Consider the following 22,668-nt stretch of genomic DNA (forward strand, 5'->3'; position numbering starts at 1 on the left):
GCTTCCCCTGAGCATCTTTTTCTCCAAACTAAACAGCCTCACTGCCTTCAGCCACTTTTCAGATATCTTGTTTTCTAATCATCTCACCAGCTTTATTGCTCTTCTCTGAATGTTTTCCAGCAGCTCTGTATCTTTCTTTTAGTGTGAGGCCCAAAAACTGATTGTAATGTTCAAGGTGAGGTCTCACCATAGCTGAGTACAGAGGGATGATCACCGACCTGATCCTGCTGGCCATGCTATTTCTGATGCAAGCCAGGATGGCAAATGCCTTTTGGGCAACCTGGACCCACTACAGGCTCATATTGAACCAGCAAGTAGTCTTGTTCTTCTGAAGAACCTTTCTTACATCAAACATCGCTATTGCTTCCTTCATGGCCATGGCAAATTCACCATGGCCATAGGTCTGAGAGTTGGTAGTGTAGGACCACAAGGCCTCAGTATGAGGCAGAAATTCCTGCTGTATGCCTGTGGGTGTGGAGAACATGGTATTTTCCACAGTAGCCTCATAGGAAGGGTTCCTCCTGGCCACACTTGAAAAATGCTCCTGTGGGGCTCTCAGCTGCGGCCTGGCTTTGCTCACATAGGAGCTGCCAGTAATGATGGCAGCAGCAACAGACCCTGGAAGGAGAGCATGGTTGCTCAGCTATACTGGGGACATGGATTCCTGCACTGAGTGAGATGGCAATGCAGACACTAGTAAAACTGTAAAGCTGAGTGAGTGCCTACTTGAATCAAGTTGCATATTTGCCTTGGATTTCAGCAAGAGACTCAGGAAGCTTAACTAGGTTTCTACAGCAAGTGAAATCTATCTGTAGCACTGGAGTGAAGTTGTCAATCATAAATTACTCCATGCTTGGCATTGTGCTTCTTTTCTTCATTATCATTGTGTTAAGATGGCATTCTTAACAGCTGAAGGAGGTGCAGAAGTCTCATGGTTAAAATGTTAACAGGGAATGTAAACATATAATGGAGTATAGTGAAGGAGCTAACCTTGCACAGCACTGTTAATTTGTTTTAACTGGAGAAAAAAAAAAGTGTATATATACATCACTGATGAGTAGTGGGTTATTCAACTATTATTTTTAGTATTCTCTCTATCCATCCTTTTTTTTTTCTTTCTGTAGTTGCCATTCAGGTGAATCATGGAATCAGGAGGAGATTCAGTAGCAGCTAAATGAGCAGTAGCACAGCTCTGCCACAGCTTGGTATAGGAGGCTATTAATACACCAGAAATATTACTTTTTTTAAATTAAAAAAAAGAAAAAAGGAATAAAAAGAATAGAAGCAAAATGATTTAAAAAAAATAATGATATTAGAACAGCTTTAATTTCTTAGCCAGAAGTCTCAAAAGTAACCAGCTTATCACAGGCCCTACTTCCAAATGGCATGATTTTGACTCAGGATGGAACATGGTAAAGGACTGTTCCCCAGTGAATAATTTTGCGCATGCCATGTTGTCGTTCTGGAGCATTTGAAGGTGTAGTTGATGATTCAATCATAAGCTAATTCAATTTTAATAATGTCCTGGTGTCAGGGCTGGCAGCCTTGAAGTGTTTTGTATCAGAACCATTACCATATGTACATTTCCAGTAAGTCTCAGTAGTTTTTATAAACTTTCTATCAAGTTTTTAGAGTTTGGAAGAGGGACCACGTGCTTGCTGCTATGTCATTAAGTAACGTGGGAGGGGGTGGGGAGGATGGTGGGGCAGCCTGAGCTGGCTCCCTGTGCAGCTTGGTTTCATGCTGAATGGCAGTGGAGATGGCAGAGATGCCACTCAGGCCTGGCAGCTGCAGCTGACATCCAGGCTCACCTCAGGGCAGTGCACAGGTGGCAGCGCCTGGCCATGCACCGGTTGTGTGAGTCTCTTTTGGTGCTGAGGGTGCTGCTGGTGGCTGAAAGTGGGTTTGTATCATTGAGGTCATGCTGGAGTGCAGCACCATAGTTATAAACAGAACACTGATCTTATTATCTGGAATGAAACGTTATTGACTTCATTTCACCTACACTTTCTATTAAGATTTATGTTCTTAATGGGTGAGATTAATAGCAGTGATCTTAATACTTCTAACACATCATTATGTGACAACAGCTTTGGCACATGCTAAGGAAGGTGTCTATTAAGGATCAGTACTCTGGTTTTGTTTAATGTCTGCATAAATGCTTGGAAAGTGCAGAGTTAACATTTTGATTATATTTGCAGATGATTCTGAAGCAGAGATATTGTGAAAGATGGTAAGGGCAGAGGTGTTTTTTCAGAACAATCTAGAAAAATCAGGTTGACAATAACAGGTCAGTATTGGAAAAATGTGGAAATGGTGTTTTTGGAAAGAAAAAAAATATAGAGACCAAAATGCCAAAATAGTACAATGTTCTTTGCACTAACTACCACGCTAAAAACAAAAATGAAGTCAAAAACAGGTTGTATACCGGATTGCAGTGAAATAAAAAAAGACTATAATTTCAGTTGTATGAAAACAGTGTTATGTTAGGGATGATTATATTCTTCCATGTGTAATGGCAGAAATTTCTAATCACTGAAGACATCGAAATGGGGTTTCTGACATTTCTGCACTGCCTTTATGAGTTTCCTGAAAAGTGTGAACTGCCTTCATTTATTTCTGTACTGAAAACAAATTTTGAAACTATAAAACGCCTTTTCCTCTGTAATCGTTTTAGCAGAAACCTTAGCTCCTCCTGGATACTAGTGAGTGGCGTGGAGGACTAAAACTACTTTCCCCTTTGTGATCTTTGAATGAGTAAATTATTCCTAGACTTTAGCTGTACTATGAGATCACATTTCCCAGCCTACTCTAGTTACTTCTGATACTGCTGTCCTGTTCTAGCTGTGCGAAGCCGTTGTTGGTCCTAGCTATATCATATGGAGTAATTCTAACACGGGAAAGTTATTCAAGTTTCAGTGTTACTTTTTTTGTGTATATGTGGAAGCACTTCTGCACTTATGGATCCATACATGATTTGGGAAGCATGCCTTGTCTGTCTGGTAATTTATGTTGATATTTTTGGAAAGTGACACAAAATGTGAAGTGTCATAAATTCCCATCTTACAACAACTCAGGTTTGGGCAGGAAAACCCCTCTTTCTTTAAGATGACAAATGGTTTTGTACAGCCAAGATGTAGCTTCCAGCAAAAATTGTTTTAAAAGTTCATTTGAGCTCTAATGACCTGAGTATCTGTTTTCTAGAACTGATGAACGACTGAGAAAGGGATGTAAGAGATCCCTAGGTAAATGGTGGTTTTTCCTTTTTCTTTCCTCTTTTTTTTTTTCCCCCCCGTGCAGTTAATGTCTGGAGCACAATAATCCAGTGAGTGATGATATAACCCATTTATTTGCTTCTCATGCTCGGTCTGCCTTAGTCGCAGCAACAATGTTGATGTAAATCAATGTATAGGTTTGGCTGTGTTGATCCTGTAAGTCTAGGGAAACACTGGCAAATTCCATAAACTCCTTAACAACTGTTTGGCTTACTAATATTTGTTTGCCAATGCACCTCATTTGGTTCTTAATGCTTTGCCCCACATTTGGGACTCATCAGTACTTCCTTACTCTTCGTTCATTCCTGCAGTAATTTTGAATGTTTTTATGGTATAGAATCATGGAATTTCTCAGGTTTGGAAAAGACTTTAAAGTTTGTCATGTCCAACCACAAACCATATAAACCAAGAGTCATGATTCCCAGCAGTTGTGAAAGCTGTCTTCAGGCACTGTGAATATTAACTTAAAAGAAGCTGTCCAGCTGCTTGCTGGTAGCAGTCCCAGGTTCAGCAGTTGTGCTAGAAAAGGCCAGAGACCTAATTCAGCTCCTTGAAGTAAGGATGACATTTTGTATGGGCTCTGGCCTTCACCATGTGTCTGTTTGCCTGCAGTGGCCAAGTGGTCCGAGTAACCCAGGAAGCTGCAGCGTAGGACTGAGATTTTGCAATGTCAGTGACGAGGTGTAATATCCTTGTTTCTGTTTGTTTTTTCTTCTCCCAGGGAATTCATAAGGGATGACTTCTGTTTGTTAATAGCTTTCAGTCCTGGTACTTAAAATTTGACTAAACATTCAGTGAATGCCATGAGAATACATGGTAAAAATGTATCCTGTTGTTTAACTGGGGTATGAAAGTGGAGGATATCATCAGATCTTTAATTTGAGTGCTGGAAGCAAGCAGAAGAATCTGAAATCTTTTACTGATGTGGTGGTGGCAGAAGAGGGTATATTGGGCTGGTTGGCATTACTCCTAGCCTCAGGAGAAGTACAGTAACTTAACACGAGAGGAGGAATCTAGTGTGAAGTGACTGTTCCATCAGTGGAGATTATAGGTAGAATAATATGTGATTTCCTTATGATAATGGTAGCCTTCTAAATTAGTTCATTAGGGAGGAGGGCAGGAGAGAGGTAACAAAATCAACACCAAAAAGATTGAGGAGTACAAAGCTGGCCTTCCCAGTTCTGCTGTCAAGCTTGAGGCAGAATGCTTTCTGGGCTATGCAGGATTTTTGGTTTTATTTTTGGTATCTGCATGCCCTGTTTCCTGTGATCCATGTACCAGGCTGTTTGTTTTAAAAAGCCAACAAAAGAAACCCAACTTCCCCATTTTCCACCCAGGGTGCAATATGGGAGTCCAAGTCTTTTGAGCCTGCTGTAAAATCCCATAGTTTTATATGAGCCTTGTATGGCTGCCTCTGCAAAATCTTATTTGTGTTCACTCACCACATTTTCCAGCTGAAAGCACAGTATTTACGCCTTTTCCTTTATGTTTCCAAGAACTAAAATGGCAGTGTATTCCAGGATTTCTCCAGAGCTGAATGCAGCATTTGTTTACATCCCAAAGAAACAGTGAAAAGTGTAGGTACATAAATCATAGACTCAAACAAATGAATAATAAACTCTTAGTGATATTGGAAGCTTGATGTGCTTTAATTAACTGTGAAGTTGGTGAGCATGCTCATCTGAAGTCTCAGACCTTTGAGCATTGCTGGTGTAACACTTATTGCCTTAGTTGCTCTCATGGCTTTGCTGCAACTACTGTACTGAAGTAACCCTTCTTAGCTGACTTCTCTTAGAAAACATCTCAAGCAATGATTCAGATTTTAAGATTCTTGTTAGAGATGTTTGAGGTAACACATTTTTGTCCTACTATAAGGAAGGATTGCAAAGAGAGGGAAACTGCCTGGAATGGGAGCATGAGCTCTGGGCCCAGCTGAGTCATCTGAAACACTTCACTGCTGATGCCTTGGCTGTGAACACACATTGCAGCTTAAGTAAATACACCATTCAAGTCTGAAATACAAAAATCAGTAACCCTGATACCACAGCATTTTGTTGACATTTCTACTCCCTTTATTTACCTCCAAGAAGTCCCATTTTCAATTTCCTAATTTTCATCAGTTTAGCAAGTTTTATTTTCAGTGCCAGAAGTAAAAAAAAAAAAAAAAAAAAAAAAAAAAAAAAAAAAAAAAAAAAAAGTAAAAAAAGTAATGTACTATTTTTGAGGAGGTGGCTAGGGGAATTAAATTCTTTCTTAGTGTTTGACAAAAATAAGTTCTGGAAAGCTCTTGATTAGTAAATAATGTAATACAGTGGAAACTGCTGTGGGAAACAAGAAGAAAACAGTGGAGACCTTTAAAATGGCTTGTATGAAGTTGCAACAGCTGCTGAGAGGATGTATTTTCACAGCTGTATTTTGTTTGGAGGTAGGGGAGCTGAGGAGCTGACATTCTGGCTGACCATAGCAGGAGAGCTGTTGGTTGTGGACTCATAAGGACATCAAGACCTGGAAGACGATGACTTGTGGTAGGAAATCTGGAGTGAATTCTTGAGTATTGGAGAAGAAAATAATGTCCTAAAGCCCTGACACGTGTCCTAGTGCCTACAGCTTTGTCAGGCCGAAGGCACTGAAGTATTAAACAGTCTGCTACAACCACTGGCAAAAGGTGTTTCTTTCATAGCAGGACAGCAATCTGAGCACACCTGCTGCTGCAGTGGGGTAGGGCAGTCAAATGCACTCACATGAAGTAAAGGCAACATTCAGATCAAAGTAATTTTAGTGTTAGCATTATGCTGATTTTTAGATGTTACCGGAAATAGAATTCTTTTCCCAAGAGAATTTATCTAAATCAGAATTTGATATTATTCAAACAGTATCTTTTGTCTTTGGATCAGAGGTCTGAACAATCCACAAAAGTGTTAAATTATCCATGAGTGACTAATACCAGTATTGCAGGTACTATCCACATATTTATCTGTTTATTCTGATGCCTTTTGCTCTGCAGACCAGTTTTTCTACATCTGGAGATGCTAACTTTCTTCATTTTTAGGTAGTTAATTTTCCACCAAGTACATGGCTTCAGAAAATTCTGAGCATCTACCCTCTGAAAATGGACTCTTTCAAGCTGAATAACATAGGAGAGGGCTGGAACACCTCTCCTATGAAGAAAGGCTGGGGGAACTGGGCTTGTTTAGCTTGGAGAAGAGAAGGCTCTGGGGAGACCTTATGGCCTTCCAATACTTGAAGGGAGCATATAAACAGGAGGGGGAACAACTGTTTATGAGGTTGGATAAGGGGGAGTGGTTTTTAACTGAGACAGGGGAGGTATAGGTTAGATATTAGGAGGAAGTTTTTCACACCACAGAGGGTGGTGATGCACTGGAACAGGTTGCCCAAGGAGGTTGTGGATGCCCCATCCCTGGAGGCATTCAAGGCCAGGCTGGATGTGGCTCTGGGCAGCCTGGTCTAGTGGTTGGTGACCCTGCCCATGGCAGGGGTGTTGAAACTAGATGATCCTTGAGGTCCTTTCCAACCCAAGCCATTCTACGATTCCGTAGCATATAGTTCTGTTAGCTTTAGAAGTTTAGCATTAAAAGAAAGCAAAACCTTTGAGCAGACAACACGTAAATAAATGGGAAAAGTTTTGACAGAGTTTCTGTGGTACTTCTGTGGATACATTTCCATTATACATCTCCTGAGTAAGGACCCCCGTCATGCTAAATGGAACTTGCTTTGGGGAAGCAAGTTCTGCAATTTGTTGCTGACTAGGGAGTGCAATCATTTAACTTTACAATTACTGTACTTACAGAACCCCTGCTGTAAAGGGATATAAATCCCTCAAGACGAAATAAGAAACTGTAAGAAAATTAATAGGTGAGACAGGGATGATCTTGCCTTTAGGGATATTTTCACTTAAGGAAGAAAAACATAACAGTAAACTGAACTGTAGTTGTATATAAGTTAATATTTAAACTGTCTTATACATGGAAAAACATAACTCTCTAGACTTTGTAATAGGGGAGAAGATACATTTTGTGTTTTATATTAACATAAGTAATTCAGAGAAGTGTAAAATTTGGAATTTGGTACAGAATAAAGGATAAAGAGTTGTGGCTTTTTCAGATATTTGAATGTTAGTTTCAGTTTGCTGCAATTTCTTTGCTATATATCTCAACCAAGCTCAATGGAAATTACCTGTCCTAATGACAGTGCACCTCCTAATAGTAAAATACAGTAATACATCTAAGTTATATTGTCCAGAAGTAAATGATACCTTTGCGTGTTTTTAAAAAAATTGAAACAATTTCATTATTGGTTAGGAGTCTCCCAGTCATTCGTGCAAAACAAATAGGTTTCTGGTGATACACATAGCTATATATAAATATAGTAAAAAGCTTTTCGTAATGAATGTGTACACTGAAAAGCTGGATTTAGATAATGGCTAATGTATGGTGATAGTCTGCATAGCACAGATGTTTGTCGTGTATTTTGGGATGTCTCTTATAAGTAGCATTGGTCTGCAGGAGGGCTGGTGAGTGGCAGTTAGAGATCTACTAAACTACTGTGTCTTAGTTGTGACTCCTGATGTGGTTCTTCAAGCTAAATAAAACACAGGAAAATGATATAAAAAGAAAGAGCGTGCCTCGATAATTGTTACCAGTAGTGAATGTTTGCATCTCAGAGTTCATAAGTGTGGTCAAAGCAACCAAGAGCGATCCTAAATAAGCAGTGATCCAAATGAGCCAAAATGCATTTCAGACCTTCTTAGTGTCTTCACTTAGCTGAATTCCTCACCAGTAGGAGCAGATGTTTAGTGTTGTACGTAAAAGAGTAAATATTTCTGGGACAGGTACAAGAGTACGAGAAAAATTTTTGAGAAATCCTGCTGAGGTCGATGAAACTTGGACTACTTGTTAAAAAAAAAAAAAAAAGTACGTCGGCAATGACAAGCTCTATATTAATATTTTCAAGATATTATTTTAGTCATTGGAGAACTTAAGGCTACAGGAATTAATCAGCACATCTATACTCGGTTCATGTGCTCACTATTTTTCAAATATTTTCACACAAACTTTTGAAACTTGAAAGCATACTAACTGCTTAATAACTGAGGCCAAATTTCTTTGTTCACATCAGTATGTATTTGCTTTATGAGGGTTACGTTGCCTCTTTCACAGATAAGCCTGGTGTAGATCTTAGACTTCAGTAATAAAGGCAGAGCTCAATTTTGAAGAGCAAAACTTTTTATAACAGTTTATTGAGTTATTTAGGCATCTTACAGAATGTTTACAAAACAGTCTAGCAAATGATGCACTAGTCAAAAAATGAGTACATATCTTGTTTAAGATCACGAGAAATAAGGCAGGAAGAGGAAGATATATATTTTTTAAATCATTATGTTTGTGCTAGACACTTAACAGAGAATTACTTTTTGTCATTACAATGCATCTGCTTGAGCCAGGTAGAAAGGAGTTAAAATATCTTCATGAACTGAAGCCAGTAGCTGGATAGTGTGAAAATTGAGCAGTTTGGCCAAAGAATTTATGGTAATGGAAAATATTTAAATTAAATCATATTGAAGTCTAGAAAACCATCTGACATTTCATTATTTTTTGTAGTAGAGATTAATAAAACTTTATGTTAATGTGTCAGAAGAAATAGTTCATGTACAGTATGTTCCTTATGTTTCTTGTCTGGCCTACTTACACATTCTGTATTGCAGTTGTAAGCTCCTAACAGACCTTGGTAAGAAGAGCTACTTCAATGCTTAATGCTTATTAAGCCTTTTAAGAACAGCAAACTAATTATAGTTAAACAACTTGTAATTTTTTTTTTTTCATTTTATCTTCAGAAGAGTAAGCAACACAAAGACAGGCTCGACTCTTCTTACACAGAGTGCTTTTGCTTTTGCTTTCCAAGGAGTATATAAGTTTAAGAAGGAGTTTTACAGTGATCCTGTCATGGTACATGGTAGAGGGGAAGAAAAGGAGACAGGCTTGTACAAGAAAAAAATCCAAATGCCTCTTTTTCTGTTTTCAGTAGTACTTTTAAGATAAGATAGAAAAGGTACCTGTGCTGTAGTGAAAGCGGTAAACACAGGGACGTACATATTGATCCTGCATGCCTCCCTTGTGTAGAGGGTCCATTATCCTAAATGAAGCTGCCTCTGTGAAGAAGTGTGACAAGATCATAATGATCTCATGACCTGAGCGATGTTGTGCAAAGCATATGCAAAAAAAATTCATCACTTTTACCATGATAAAAATGTGCATAGTTCTTCAGAGCTTTCTGTGATCAACTGTCTGTGAAGTGTGTTCATTTTTTCTCTACTGTGAAGGTGTGGCTGGGGTCAGACCACAGACCCGAGCAGCTTCTCGGAGATATGCCTCCTGGGAGAGGAACTTCCAACTAAATGCCCAACAAACAATCCGTTCTGGACAGCATTTGCAGAGTAGTGTGTATTAATAATAACAGTAATAAAAGTCTTGCTTGGATAACTGGTGACTTGCCAGATGGATGTTTTCTAAAATTCATTGACTCGCTCATTTTCAAGATTGCCTACGCTGGAAGAATAGAGAGAGGCGTATGAGTGTATCTGAAAATATCTGCTTAGATGCAATGAACAGGAATAACGCTTGCAAGTTAGCCTGAGTTTAACTAAGCAAATAAAATCCTTGTCTCTGGAAAAACATATGCAAAAAAACAGTGCTGCTCTCTGGTGCTGATGTAATAGTAAACTCTTGAGAATGGTATCATCTGAAAAGGTGTCTGGTCGATACAGATTCCCTTGAGCTTGCAGTCTGAATGGCAGAGTGCAATGAGAATGAGAGGCCTTGCACTTGACAGAGTCTTCACTGAAGCTTCATCATTATGTCCAGTATCTGGCCATTGTACCCATCTTTAAACTGTCGTCACTTTGGTAGGTAGTCTTTAAAAAGAAGACTTATCTGTGGAACTGCAGTACTTTAGATGTGTGTTTGGGAGTTCACTCAATTTAATGCCCTACTCTCTAGTAGGGGAACATTAAGAGGGGAAGTGTCATGATTCTGTCAGCATCTTCTGCCCAACAAAGTTTCTTTGTGTCATGCATTCTACAGGGCAGTAACAAAAGGTGATTTTATCTGATGGGTCTTCACTTATTCTCATGTGTCTCTCTGGAAGAGGATGAAATAGGCTAATGGTAAGCCTTAAGAAATGTCTTCATAGGAAGGTCAGTTAAAATGGATGTTTTGCCAAGCTAGTGAAAGTATTACTGTACATTCAGCTGGAATGGAAAGATCTTTTTGAAAACTTTTCACAGGGTACTCAAAGAAATCCAAAGGAAGCAAATTGGTATTCACTTCCCATCGTATCTCCCTGTGCTCTTTTCTGCAGTTTCGCCTTTATTTCCCATTCTGCTTTTTTGAAGATGTTGCTGAGTTCGAATTTTTACATTTCTATTTACTGAATTCTCTAGAGTGTTCTCAGACCATTTCATTGAGTAATTGGTCTTTTTTGACTCTGTCTGTCCCAAAGGTTCTGCAGGTGTCAAATCTCTTCATTTGGTATTGCTATCAAACTTAATACTGTTGCTTTCTAATGCATTTTTCAAGTAATGAATGGAAGTACTGAACGATAGGACCCAGAACAGTACTCCAGGGGAAGCTTGCTTGATTAAAAAAAAAAGAAAAAAGGAAGAAGAAAGAAAATAAGACTAGAATGGGAGCTGATTTAATTTGTTTGATCTGAAGCAGCATAGTGACACCTGTGCCATTCCTGGTAGTGTCCTGCTCATCTGCTCCTAACGATCCTCAGTGATGGCCAGTCCCATCCTCAAAACTCACCACAGCAGTTTTCTGTGCCCTGCCCTTTCAGTTGAAGTGTTAAGCTGTGTTGATTATTTTCAGCGTATTGTCTTTCCAACAGATTTTCGCTATTCCTTTTCTGCAAATTCTCAGAGAGCAGTTAGTGCAGATTGCCAGTTTCCTAAGCACACGACCTGAATTTCTTTAAGCTCAGCTCACTTCAAAACATCATGCTTCAATCTGCTCTCTAACTTAGCGTTTTCTATGCTGTGTGAATCCTTTTGGTTCTCAACCAAGGCAATTTGACACAACTACCGGTGTTACCTACATCTTAGCAGGTTAGGAAATAAAGTCAGAACCAGTGTTTCTGCCTGTGTGGTTTGAATAGGTGGCAATTCAGCTGTCAGTCTGCTGGCTCTTCTCAGCTTGCCCTTTAAACTTTGAACAGCTTATTTTGCAGTCACCTAGCTTTAAATGTTGCTTGACTACACATCTTGAAGAGACAGCTTGTCAAAGGGACTCCCCAAAAGAGGCCGGGGAGCACGGGCTTGTATTTATTTATAGAATTGAGTCTGCCTTTTTTCTGTGGTGAATCTTACTAAGGAAATTAAGAAGTGAATACAAGTCATTGCAAAATATCTGGCGTGCTTTGTGATGAGAGGTAGGATAAAAAACTTCTTTGAAAAGAAAAACCCCTTATTTTAATCAGCAGTTGCTTGCTGTGTGATATCAGCAAGCAGAATTTGAGAACCAGGTGAAAAACAGAGGGAAGATGAAAATAGATTAATGCAGCTTTGAAGTGCATTTAGCTAAGAGCTACCTGGCAGCGGGAATAAACAGCAGCCTTTGTTCTCATAGAGAAATGCATTCAAGTAAAATTGAAATAGTTTGGCTTAATAGTGCCTCATGGGGTTTTTTTTTGGTCATTAGGTTTTCTGCACTGTCTCAATAAAGAGGGTTGTTCTTCAAGTGCGGGAAAATACCTGTTATGGTTGTTTTTCTTACTCAATTTCATTTTCTTTCTTCTTTCTACTCTCAGTAGTAGTAAAGCAGTTTATTGACAAAACAAACAGTAAAATGAAACACAGGCCTATACATTCACTGAGGAAAAATTTGTTAACTTTCTATAGCAGGCAGGCTGAAACAAATCTTAACCACTCAGTGCAGAGTGATTTTGCCTTCTGGAGTCTCCCCACTCTACAGGGGGAGGGCTGTGCACATCGTCTGCTGTCCCCTGTCCTGCCTGCACCTCTGCTGCATGTGCAGGTTAGGAAGGGTCTCCCAGAAAATCTAAACACAAAATACACAGCTGCTTGTCATGTTTATAGAAAGAATACATCTTATTGTTGCTCAGAATAGAAAAATGTTGTACTTCTTGACTTCAGACTGCCTGCTTCTGTATGAGTTTGTATGATGGACGAACTTTTATCTTATTTGAGTGCAGTTTTAGCCAAGAGGTTTCATTATCAAATATTCAGATTCCATTTCATCTGGCCAGCATTTCTAAATGTTTATTAAAATGTATCTTTCATCTTGTACTGGGAAGTGACATAGGCTGGGAAGGTACATAGGCTGGAAAGTTTGTCGTTAGAGGGTAGGAGCAAAGCAAGAAGCGTTAGGAATATTGCAGATAAACCAAAGCCTGTGACACTTCCACCATAGTGCTTGTTGTAGTTCACACTTATAATAAATGTGGTCATATCAGAACTTCAGTTTGTTATTCAAAGTAAACCACAAAGTTTTGAATTTCTTCTTTTATTTGTTGTAGTTATATATTCAGTGTGTTTGAATCTAACAAACACAAATAGTGTGAACATTTTTCCTATTATGAAATTTCTAAGAAATGGATCTCTAAAACAACTTAACTCTGTAGTCTGAATACATTAAAAGGGATGCTTGTAAACAGTAGCAGATCTGGAAAAAGTGGTAGGTATAAAGAAAGCCAGTATTTACATATATATATAATTATTGGATTTCCTTTAGAATCTTTCTCTGATGTATATTTTATATTGCTTTAGAACCTACACTTATTTAAACCCTTCATGTCCATGTAATAACAGTATTTTTGCATACATTACGTATGCAGGATTTAGACTATGACTTTACAAACTATTCTTGACTGTTCCAATTTCTCTCATCTTTGTATTAGAGAGAGAAAACTTGTAGGTAAACAAATCCTAACTGTATCTTAATGAAGTTTCCTATGTTCGGTGACTGGAAAGTAACGCCTAGTAAGTATTTTGGTCACCTTTCAGATTCTGTGTCTCATTGCATTAATATGTAGCTTTGGGGTTATTTGGGGAGGTATTTATGATGTTAAAAATCAGAAATAACCAAGTTATTTTGAAAAGCAAGGAAGAAAGCAGAAAAATCCATTTCACAATGTTTTTAATAAAAATAATACTTGCTGTATGTTTTTTCAACTTCAAATGAAAATTTTTCCAGCATGTTAGTCTTACGCTGAGGAAACCACTTGTAGGTGCAGGTGCTTTTGTGTATGATTGAAGAAAATGCAGTAAATCACTCTGTATTCTAGTGCAGACTGGTCAGTAGGGTTTTACTGTGTTAATGTTCTCTGCACATCTGTGGAAAAAATGTTCTCACTTTAAACTGTTGCAGCTCTGCTGACCTCAGCAGAAGAGTTTTCCTTTTACATTAGATTTGAGCTGGGCAATATCACTCTGCTAAACTGATAGTTGTAGTCCATGTCCCCCTTCCTGTCTTTGAACCGTGATGACTCCTTGAAATGATGACTTAGAACATCCTATTATTTCAGATGAGTAAAATCCATAAATTTCTAAGGATGTCCACTGCTCCTTTAGAAAAAAAACAGAGACCTGTAAAATGTAGAAGACCAAGAACACCCTGGCACCTCAACTCTGTTGCTTCTGGCTGGTCTAGGTACCTATGGGCAACCTGTTTAAGTTAATGCTGTTATTGGTGGAGCCTTCACAGTATTTACAGTATTGAGAAATTGTTCATGGTGGAAAGAAAGGAGTGAGTGTGGTATAAACTGACAGTTGACACTGGAGAATCGCTTATCTGAACTAATGTTGACTGGGATGGATTTTCAGATTTTTGTTTAAATAACTTGGCTGCAAGCAGAGCAGAACTAATCCTCTTCTGAGTCATCATTGGTGCTTCTATTTATTTTGAAGATACAGTCCTTCGTGATTAAGAGTACTTCATGGAACAGCCATTCTTCAAAGCCCTCGTTTCTAGTGCAGAAAACTCATCAGACCACTATTAAACTGTTTCTTTCCGTTAGACTCCAGATGGTCTACGGGATGGTATGCCAATAAACAATGCAATGGCTACTAGAAATTTGAGGCAGCGATCAAGTGGAGAGAACAGGCTGGGATTTTTAGAAGGCATGGCAGATTTGGCAGTAGTTGCATCCCAGTTCCCTTAGACTGCTTCTTGTGATCCCTACCAAGGGAAAACCCTGCTCCAGGAAAATAGTAAAAATGCCACATTTTCCATGTTAGCTTCATCTCTGTCAATCTCAGTGCAGTTTTTTCTACATGATATCTAAATTGTTCCAATGAACTTAGTGTGTTTCAGTTACTTGTAACGGATCTTCAGTTCATACATAGACCCATTTACCACCACCTTCCCTTACACTCCAGTCCTTTTTTTTTTTTTTTCCCCCAGGACTGCAATTACTCTTGTCTTCTGCAGTTATGAACTGCACACAGTCATATTTGTCCTTAATCCTGGAAAATGACTATCTTTCTCCGTTTAAACTTGGCTTGCTTCAAGCAAAAGCCCCTACTCTTCTGTGATTCCAAGAAAAAAGGAACGTAACCACAAGGTTTCCCCGAAGATTTTGCATACATCTGATTCATTTAACTGCAAAAACAATAAATTATGGAGAAAATTGGGCTGCTTCCATATTTTCACCATGTTATGTAATAAAGCTGATTTTTTTGTTGTTTTTTTTTCCTATCCTGAGATAAATTGGAGACAACTGTGTTCAGTGAGCACAACTGTGTGGTTGAGCATATTTGTGGAATACATAATGCCATTGGTCTGATTGTTGATTATTCTTTCTACTTTGTTGTTTCTAATGATTTACTATTGTGCTATAAAGGAAGGTGAAATAAATTATAAGGCAGAAAAAATATATTTTTAGAAGTATAAATACTTCTCTCTGGAAAAAAAATGTTGAAATATTTTGTTGGGTGACAGATAAGATCAAAAGCTTTATTAAAGGAATTTAGAACAATCCTCTTAAGTTCAATTAAATAGGTTGTTTCAGCACAGTGGACTAAATTCTTAATGAAAAGTGACGATCTCTTCTATCGTTGTGCTAGATTCACAACAGAGAGCATTTTCTCTTGCTGTGACACTTATTGAAGTCAAACAAGTGTTTGTATAATGTTCTAGTTGTTGTCTGTGCCAAAGCATGTAAAAGCTGCATAGTTATATTCTCCATCTTATGTTAGCTTGCTGTGTTGATGTACTTGCAGTAAACACTTCAGCTGATGAACACTGGTTCCAGTGTTTGTAGTATTCATTCCTAAGTCCATGATTTTTATTGTGCAATTTTCCTTTTTGTACTTCTTTGTCATTTCTTGGTAGAAATTGTTCATAGATTGGCTTTATCATGATGTTTATTCACTGCTGCAATACCTACCATACTGATTTTTCTGCTGTTTTTAAACTAACATAATCTGGTACACAGACTGGCTCAGAAAGTTCATAAAATTTGTAAATACCCAATTCAGGAGCCTTATGCTTTTCATGGCCTATCCTTGTTTTAGAAATCATTATTTCTTGCAGATTTTCTGCAGAAAATTCTAAGCTTGATGGATATTTTCCTGGATATTTTTACACACTTTAAGGCTCAAGTAGTATGGCCAGTTTTGCCATCCAGGAAGGGAAGCAAGCCCAATTCTATGACAAGATGCTGGTTGAGAGCATGTGCAGGATTTCTTAAGGTTAAGGAGCTGGCAGGCAGATCACGGAGCCTGCCCACTCCACAGCACCACGGTTGTGTTTGTTGCATTATTTTAGTGTTTTTAGTAAGGATATGGTATCCTTTTTACTAAGGAAATGGTTTCACTTTTGTTACTGAAAACGTTTTACTCAGTCTAAACATTTTAAGCCCAGAAGAATTCAGACTATTGAATTGGTCTGGTACACTGTTGATACTGAGATCAGCACCATTTTAAATGCCTGAGGAGACCATGAAAGAAAACTTGCAGGAGAAGAGAGCTAACTCAGCACATGGCATTTGAGGAAGCATAAGGAAATTTCTGCATTTTCCATCCTCTTCTTTTGATTTGCAAGTTATTCTGACTGGAGTTCAAATCATTGCTCTGAATTTGGTTGACTACGTGTGTCTGTCTTGTGATTAGTTTATGCTGCTATCTGTTTCTTCCATATTTGAGTAAGAAACTGCTATGAAAAAGAGCTTTATAAAATGGACCAAGTTTTTACTATGAATTGGTTACAACAGTAACTAGACTGTGCCATAATAATAATAATAATAATAATAAAATAGGATTAAGCTTGCAGAATGCATGTTTAGTGCCAGGAATACTGAGGTGTAATTGTAATAATTAGAAAGTGATGCAGGAGGGAAAATGCAGTGTGCATAATAAGAGCAGAGACTGCTGATACAGAAAGGTGATATTGGTTAAGATATCCTTAATTTTAAAGAATACTCAAAAAGCTTCCTGTAATACATTTCAAGCCTTCTTGACACTGCATTCTAAGACATATATATATACATATATTATATATATATATATATATATAAAAATATATATATAAACGATATATAAACAATGTCTGCAACTATCTGTTTTTCAATAGAAGACAATTCAATGAGAAGGGCTCTTTGGTGTCTTGTTATGTCTTACCCCAGCCAGCTGGTTGATGTTCCTCAAGAGGCAGCATCTGGTGCTTCTTGAACACCTCTAGAGTCAAGATGCTCACTATGGGCCAGGCTTTTTACAGTCCTCACTGTGGTGTTTGAGTATCTAGTAGCCTCTTTTAAAGGTTATTCTCCATAGTCCATACTGATGTAACTAACATTAGTACTGAAGTATTGTTTTCTGCCTTTGGTATGAGGATGGCTGAGAGGAGAGGGGTGCAGGGCCTGAGGAGAACTTCTCAGCCTGCCCCAAGTTTTGTAATGTACTGGGAAAGCTCACCCTTGTTTATTACCGTAGACTTGCAAGTAATGGGCACAAAGTCTGAAATTGTTGCCTTTTCTTTGGTAGCTAGCTAAAAAGGGAGCGCTTTAAAAATTTAGGGGCTTTTTTTCCGAAGCTTTTCTTCTGAATTTAAAGAGCATCTTGAAAAGACTGATGCAATGACATTGGAATACATCTCCCATTCAGTCTGTACTGTTCGGGAACAAAAATGTAGCTTGGAGGTTGGGAAAAACCCTTGTTGGAATGAAGATAAGGGAATGCTTGTGAACTCCATGAGAGCAAGCTCTGTTGAAAGCCTTAGATATTTTATTATCTAAGAAATCTTTTTGAGATTAACTGTGATCACTAGCTTAAAGTGAACCAGGGTGCAGCTGACAGTTTTTATCATGCAAGTAATTGAATGCCATGTTTTTAACTAACTGCTTTGGCTCATTTAATTTTATTTTTAATAAAAATGTGCATCTAATCTATCACAAATCGAGCCAAATCAGATTTCTTTTTTTTTCTCTTTTGAAGCAAAATTTAAAGCAGATGGTATTTATTTTTCTTTAATTATTTGACACCACAGGAACAATGGGGTAGGAATGCATGAGTTCTGCACATTGGCGAGTTTTGAAGTTTCATTGGATCAGTTTTGTTTATTTCTACCCCTCTTCTTTTTGTAGGAAATTCCACTTATTTGGATGACCATGGACCACCCCCTCAAAAGGTGAGATGCTATTATTTTGCATTTGTTTTCTTCTTACTTTTCTTTTCTTTGTTTTTATTTTCTGATAAACTACTGGTATGTTTTTTTGTTCTGGAATACGTGCAATGCATTTCTGTTGAGTTTAGATCAACAGAACTTGGCATTTTTTACTTTTTTTCCCAGTTTTCAGGCATTTGCAAGTAACTTGGATTAAATGTCTGGGTGATTAAACTAATGGAATTTTTGCAATTGAGTCAAAGGGCGATAGGATTCTAGAGATGAGTTTTGCCTGTCAGCAGACATGAAAAGAACACATTTCTTCTCATGGACAAACATCTCTTAATTTTTTTGGACATCTTGCCAGTTGCTGCATTGTTGTTTTTCTTGCAAAATATTTGCTCACATGGTCAGTCAGCTTCTGATGAACCATTTTCTTTCAGTGCTTGCATCAAAAATGTGCATCTGTGCTAGAGTGTCCAAACATCTCTAACTATTTCATTTTCTAAATCAGTATGGCTGTAACATTGTAAGTACGCAGTGGGAAGCCCAACAACACTGTTAGAGCCAATGAGGAAAGTGGACTTTTTCTGGGTAATAGTTCCTGGAGCATGAGCTCTGCTGCAAGTGCAATACTTTCAAGTGGAAAAGAAGAATACATTTAGTGTTGTATATTTAGAATACGATGATCTGTTTACAGGGGGTAATTGCACAAAGAGTACTTTTACCATCAAGTATGACTGTACCCTCACTATTCATCATTGTAACTCATGACATTTTAGGTGAGAGCCAATATAGGATGGCTTTTTCAAGAGGTAGAAATTGATGCAGACTTTTAGGGTCCCATGTTGTTTGTTTTTCTCTCTACAGTTTTTTATTCTGTAAAATCTGATTTCTTACTATATCGTGTTTGTCTTCCCAGACAACAAGTCTCTAATAACTCCTTCTGCATGGTAGTATTTTGGGAAAAAAAAGAAAAAGAAACAGTTTTCCTGCTAAGTTTTAGTATTTCCAGATTCTCTGTGTTTCTGTACATGCGGCATGGTATCTTATTGAGGTGTTTGGATGGAACCGTGGTTTTGCAGTCTTTATGTTTTGCAATTACAACATTTGATCATAGAACTTTTTTGAAACTTTCCAAATTGTGCCTAATTTTCACTATTACTTTTAAAATGCTGAAGCAGAATGAAGCAGGGGAAGGTTTTGTAACTATGTTGATAAAAATTACTGTAGGGTAGTTTATATGATGTAAACTTCTAACAAAGCTTGTGACTTTGTTTAGTATAAAACTTCTCAGGTAATGCTGTTTTAATGGAATGTAGGTACCTGAATGCTTTTGTAAGCCCTCTTGGCTTTTCAGTAGAAATCTTACCTATTTTAAGAACTCATCATGGAAAGGTGAGATTCCATGATGACTTCATGCCAAAACATGGACTGTGCTGCTGGAAGTGTTGCTTTTTCCACAGCAGAGCAAGATTCCCACAGTCCTGGCACAGCTGTTCATATGAGTGAGCTGGAGCAGTTACCTGGAAATGCATCTTTATTTCTTATTTAACTTTTGGACAGATTACTAATGTGACCCTCTGTGAATGGCAGTGCATCAGGTGAGAGCGTGGAGGTGAAGGGCCAGCCACTCATCCTGATGGCAGTTCCCACTCTCAAGTGGTCAGAATGACTGTGAAATCACATTCTGAGCCACCAGCGTTGAATTTAAACTTTCAACCACATGTGTGAGTTAGTGTGGTGAAACAGCTGGATTTTGGTCAGTGAAAGTAGGGTAATGTGGAAAGGAATTTGATTTAGCTTAGTTCTCAGTGAAAGCAAGCTACAGTAAACTGGGATTTTTCAGTTCCTTTCTGCAAACTCTGCACATGAGATCTATAATTTTCAGCTAGTGTATGGAAATTTGTTACACTCTTAAAGTTTAGGTGGTTTTATTACAGAGGAATGATGAACTTCTGATTTTTCTTCCCACAAACAACACAAGTTACGTTTTCTACATGTATAGACATAAATGGATGTATACAGAAGTGATAAAATCAACCTTTTAACTTCATCATTATTACCTGAGATGGAGGGTCAGATCTAAAAGATCTAAAGCTTAACAAATGTTTATAAAGCAGTGCCTTTTCTAGACCTGTATTATTCATGCTTGCCTTCGCATTCAGAAATGCATAGCAGTGCCAGTAAGGGAAAGGCAGTAATTTAGATTGGAGTTTTGAATCTTGAAAACTCTACCCAGATTTAACATTTGAGTACTTCAGAAATTTTGTTTTACTGATTAAAAGTACTGTGGATAGGAACTATGTCCTAATGGACAGTAGCCTCTTGTCAGGTTTATCCAACCCAGGCACTTTCCTATTTAATGTTGTGAAAACTTCTCTTCCCTTTCTAAGCACATAATTGGGGCCTCATCCAGCTGGAGGTCAGCTCTCTCTGTAAGGGCCAGCTGATTACAGAGTTAGGTGGCAGATTGTGTAGGTGCTCTCTGATTAGCAGCCTGCATGGTCAGTAATGTTGAAGGGCTTTTTCTGTAATCATCCTCGCTCCTGAAAGCTTGCTGAAAAGATCAGCAGAATAACAGGCTATAGCCTTGTATCAGACGCAGGTATTTTACTTTTTGAAGTACTTTTCTGTGTTGAGTGACATTGATAAAAGGTAAGCATTTTGAGCAGCCCTTGGGCAACATTTGGGCAGCCTTTTTGTTGTTGTTGTTTTGTTTTGCTTTTCTTCTTCTAATTGAAACTTAGACTTGCGATTGTTGAAAGGGTGAATAACTCCTGCTGTTTGCTTCAGGTCACGTTCTGCACTGTGATGCTCTTGCTCTGTAAATATCATGTATTGCATCACTGGCTAACAGCATTTAGTTATCCTCTTACAAATTCAGGTCTGAACTGTGAATTCTGCTAGTGGAATTAATTTCACTGTAATGGTTATTATAATTCAGGTTGCCTCTATTGATATAGATAACTGCATTTAGACTGGTGGTGGTTAAGGTCAATGGATGATTTTATTTGACAAATGAAGAAGTGTCAGAAGAAATTTGTCCTGAAACCGACGCTTAATTTCATTGCAAAAAAATTTTCAATTCTTGAATACACAAAGCACAGCTGAGATGATGCAGCTTTCTTCACTACTTATCTATATATAAGTAGTGTAATCTATACGTAAAGAATAGATTACAAAGCCCTTGATTTCTTTCTTGTGATATTGATAGTCACTTATCCAGGGAAGTATGCCTTTGCCTTGCTGCATTTGTCTGTGGTCAGTCCTGCTTGACAGTATTGTGTGAGGCTCTCCAGTGTATTCATGATGTCAGCTGTAGTCATCGGAGGGAATTACAGAGTGCTCTGAGTGAAATGAAAACGTAAGAGGGGAATTTGGTAGATTTAGGAAGCAAGTTTTAGAGTCAAAGGTATTGTATGTGTCTGCTTAAGAATTCTTAAAAACCAGAAGTTAAGTTAATGAACAAAAAGTTCAGTGTTGAAATGAGTGATAGCTACTATCAGTGGTATGTAGTTAGCTGCAGTGGAAAGCCACCAATAGTTGATATACAATGAACAGTAGCTGTTCTGCAACGTGTTCTCATATTTTATTGCAAATTGTATTAGTTTTGGCTTTCCATCATGGCTAGATGCCAATTTAAATTATTATTTTAATTTTACATACCAGCTTTGTTTTTTTTTTTCACCAGTGGAAGAACTGAAAATAGCACTTTTTCTCTGAATAAGGAATAGCATGTTTACATTTCAGGAGGTCAGAGTATTGGGTTGCTTTTTCAAGCAAAGGTGGCAGCAGTAGTTTTCTCAGTGTAGGCAGACACTCCATGTGGATTGGAGTCTAAGTAATGCCTATCAATGATGCTAGCCTATTTTAGACATCACTTGTGAAATTCATGCAAATTAGTGGCAGAAAATGTTTGATTGATGCTTAACTTCTGTGAGCATTTCAGTGAATAAATATGATGTGCTCTGTTCCAGTATTTGGGCTGGTTACTTCCTTAGCAATGCTTTTTGAGGTTGTTTTTTGTTTTTCCTCCTTTCATGATGGTGAAGCTGTCGTTTGAGGACAAATGATGGGATCTTCATCAAACCTAGCATTTTTATTGATGCAAACTTTTCCCCTGAGAACTTGGTAAGAATATCAGGATATGTCCCTTTTTGGTGCAGCTGATATACACGTGTAAAGGAGCTGCGTACACAGATGACTTAAATTACTTCCAAGTAGTCATGATCTGATCTCTTGATAGCTTTCCCATAGGATGCCTGTCTTGGCTCTGATGCCTTTTCGCAGCTGTCTAGGTGTCAGTGAAGTCCTATGCTTAGCACCGGTGTGACGGTACTTCAAAGCTTTAAGTGAATACAAAAATGGATGTGAGTCAGGATGAGGTCAAAACAAACAGAAGCAAAATGCATGCAGAAAATAAATTTGAATCTATTTTTAAGGTTTGAAGCTGGAAAGCCAATAAATTCCTTCTACATCATTCTTTTAGTTCTTACCTAATACATATGTGTTCATGTTTTCCTTATGGATCAAGGCTATGGAAAAATAAAACAGAAATCCTGAGCAGCCGTTTGTCGTCACACTCAGCTATTCAAAGACCTTTCTTTCTTTAAGTTATTTAATTTTGTCATTTCAAAAATTGATGTCAGCATTGCCTTCCATTACTTTGAGTTCTCATGTTCATCATGTTTGTCAGCTTTATTTTCTCCAATTCTTTGATAGCACTACAAAGATAACAGCTGAAAGGCATATAT

The 22,668-nt window shown here is 38.0% G+C and overlaps 1 protein-coding gene across 2 annotated transcripts in view; it reads left to right on the top strand.

Annotated features, from left to right (window-relative positions):
• Nucleotides 1–22,668, top strand: part of UST (uronyl 2-sulfotransferase) — a 158,511-nt gene that overhangs the window by 40,718 nt on the left and 95,125 nt on the right. For both annotated transcript variants that reach the window (XM_010707216.4, XM_085217005.1), the window contains exon 2: nucleotides 17,892–17,935. In XM_010707216.4, the coding sequence (XP_010705518.4) occupies nucleotides 17,892–17,935 (44 nt within the window). The remainder of the gene's footprint in view (nucleotides 1–17,891; nucleotides 17,936–22,668) is intronic.

This window comes from Meleagris gallopavo, chromosome 2 (assembly GCF_905368555.1).
Source record: "Meleagris gallopavo chromosome 2, MGAL_WU_HG_1.1, whole genome shotgun sequence".
NCBI lineage: Eukaryota > Metazoa > Chordata > Aves > Galliformes > Phasianidae > Meleagris > Meleagris gallopavo.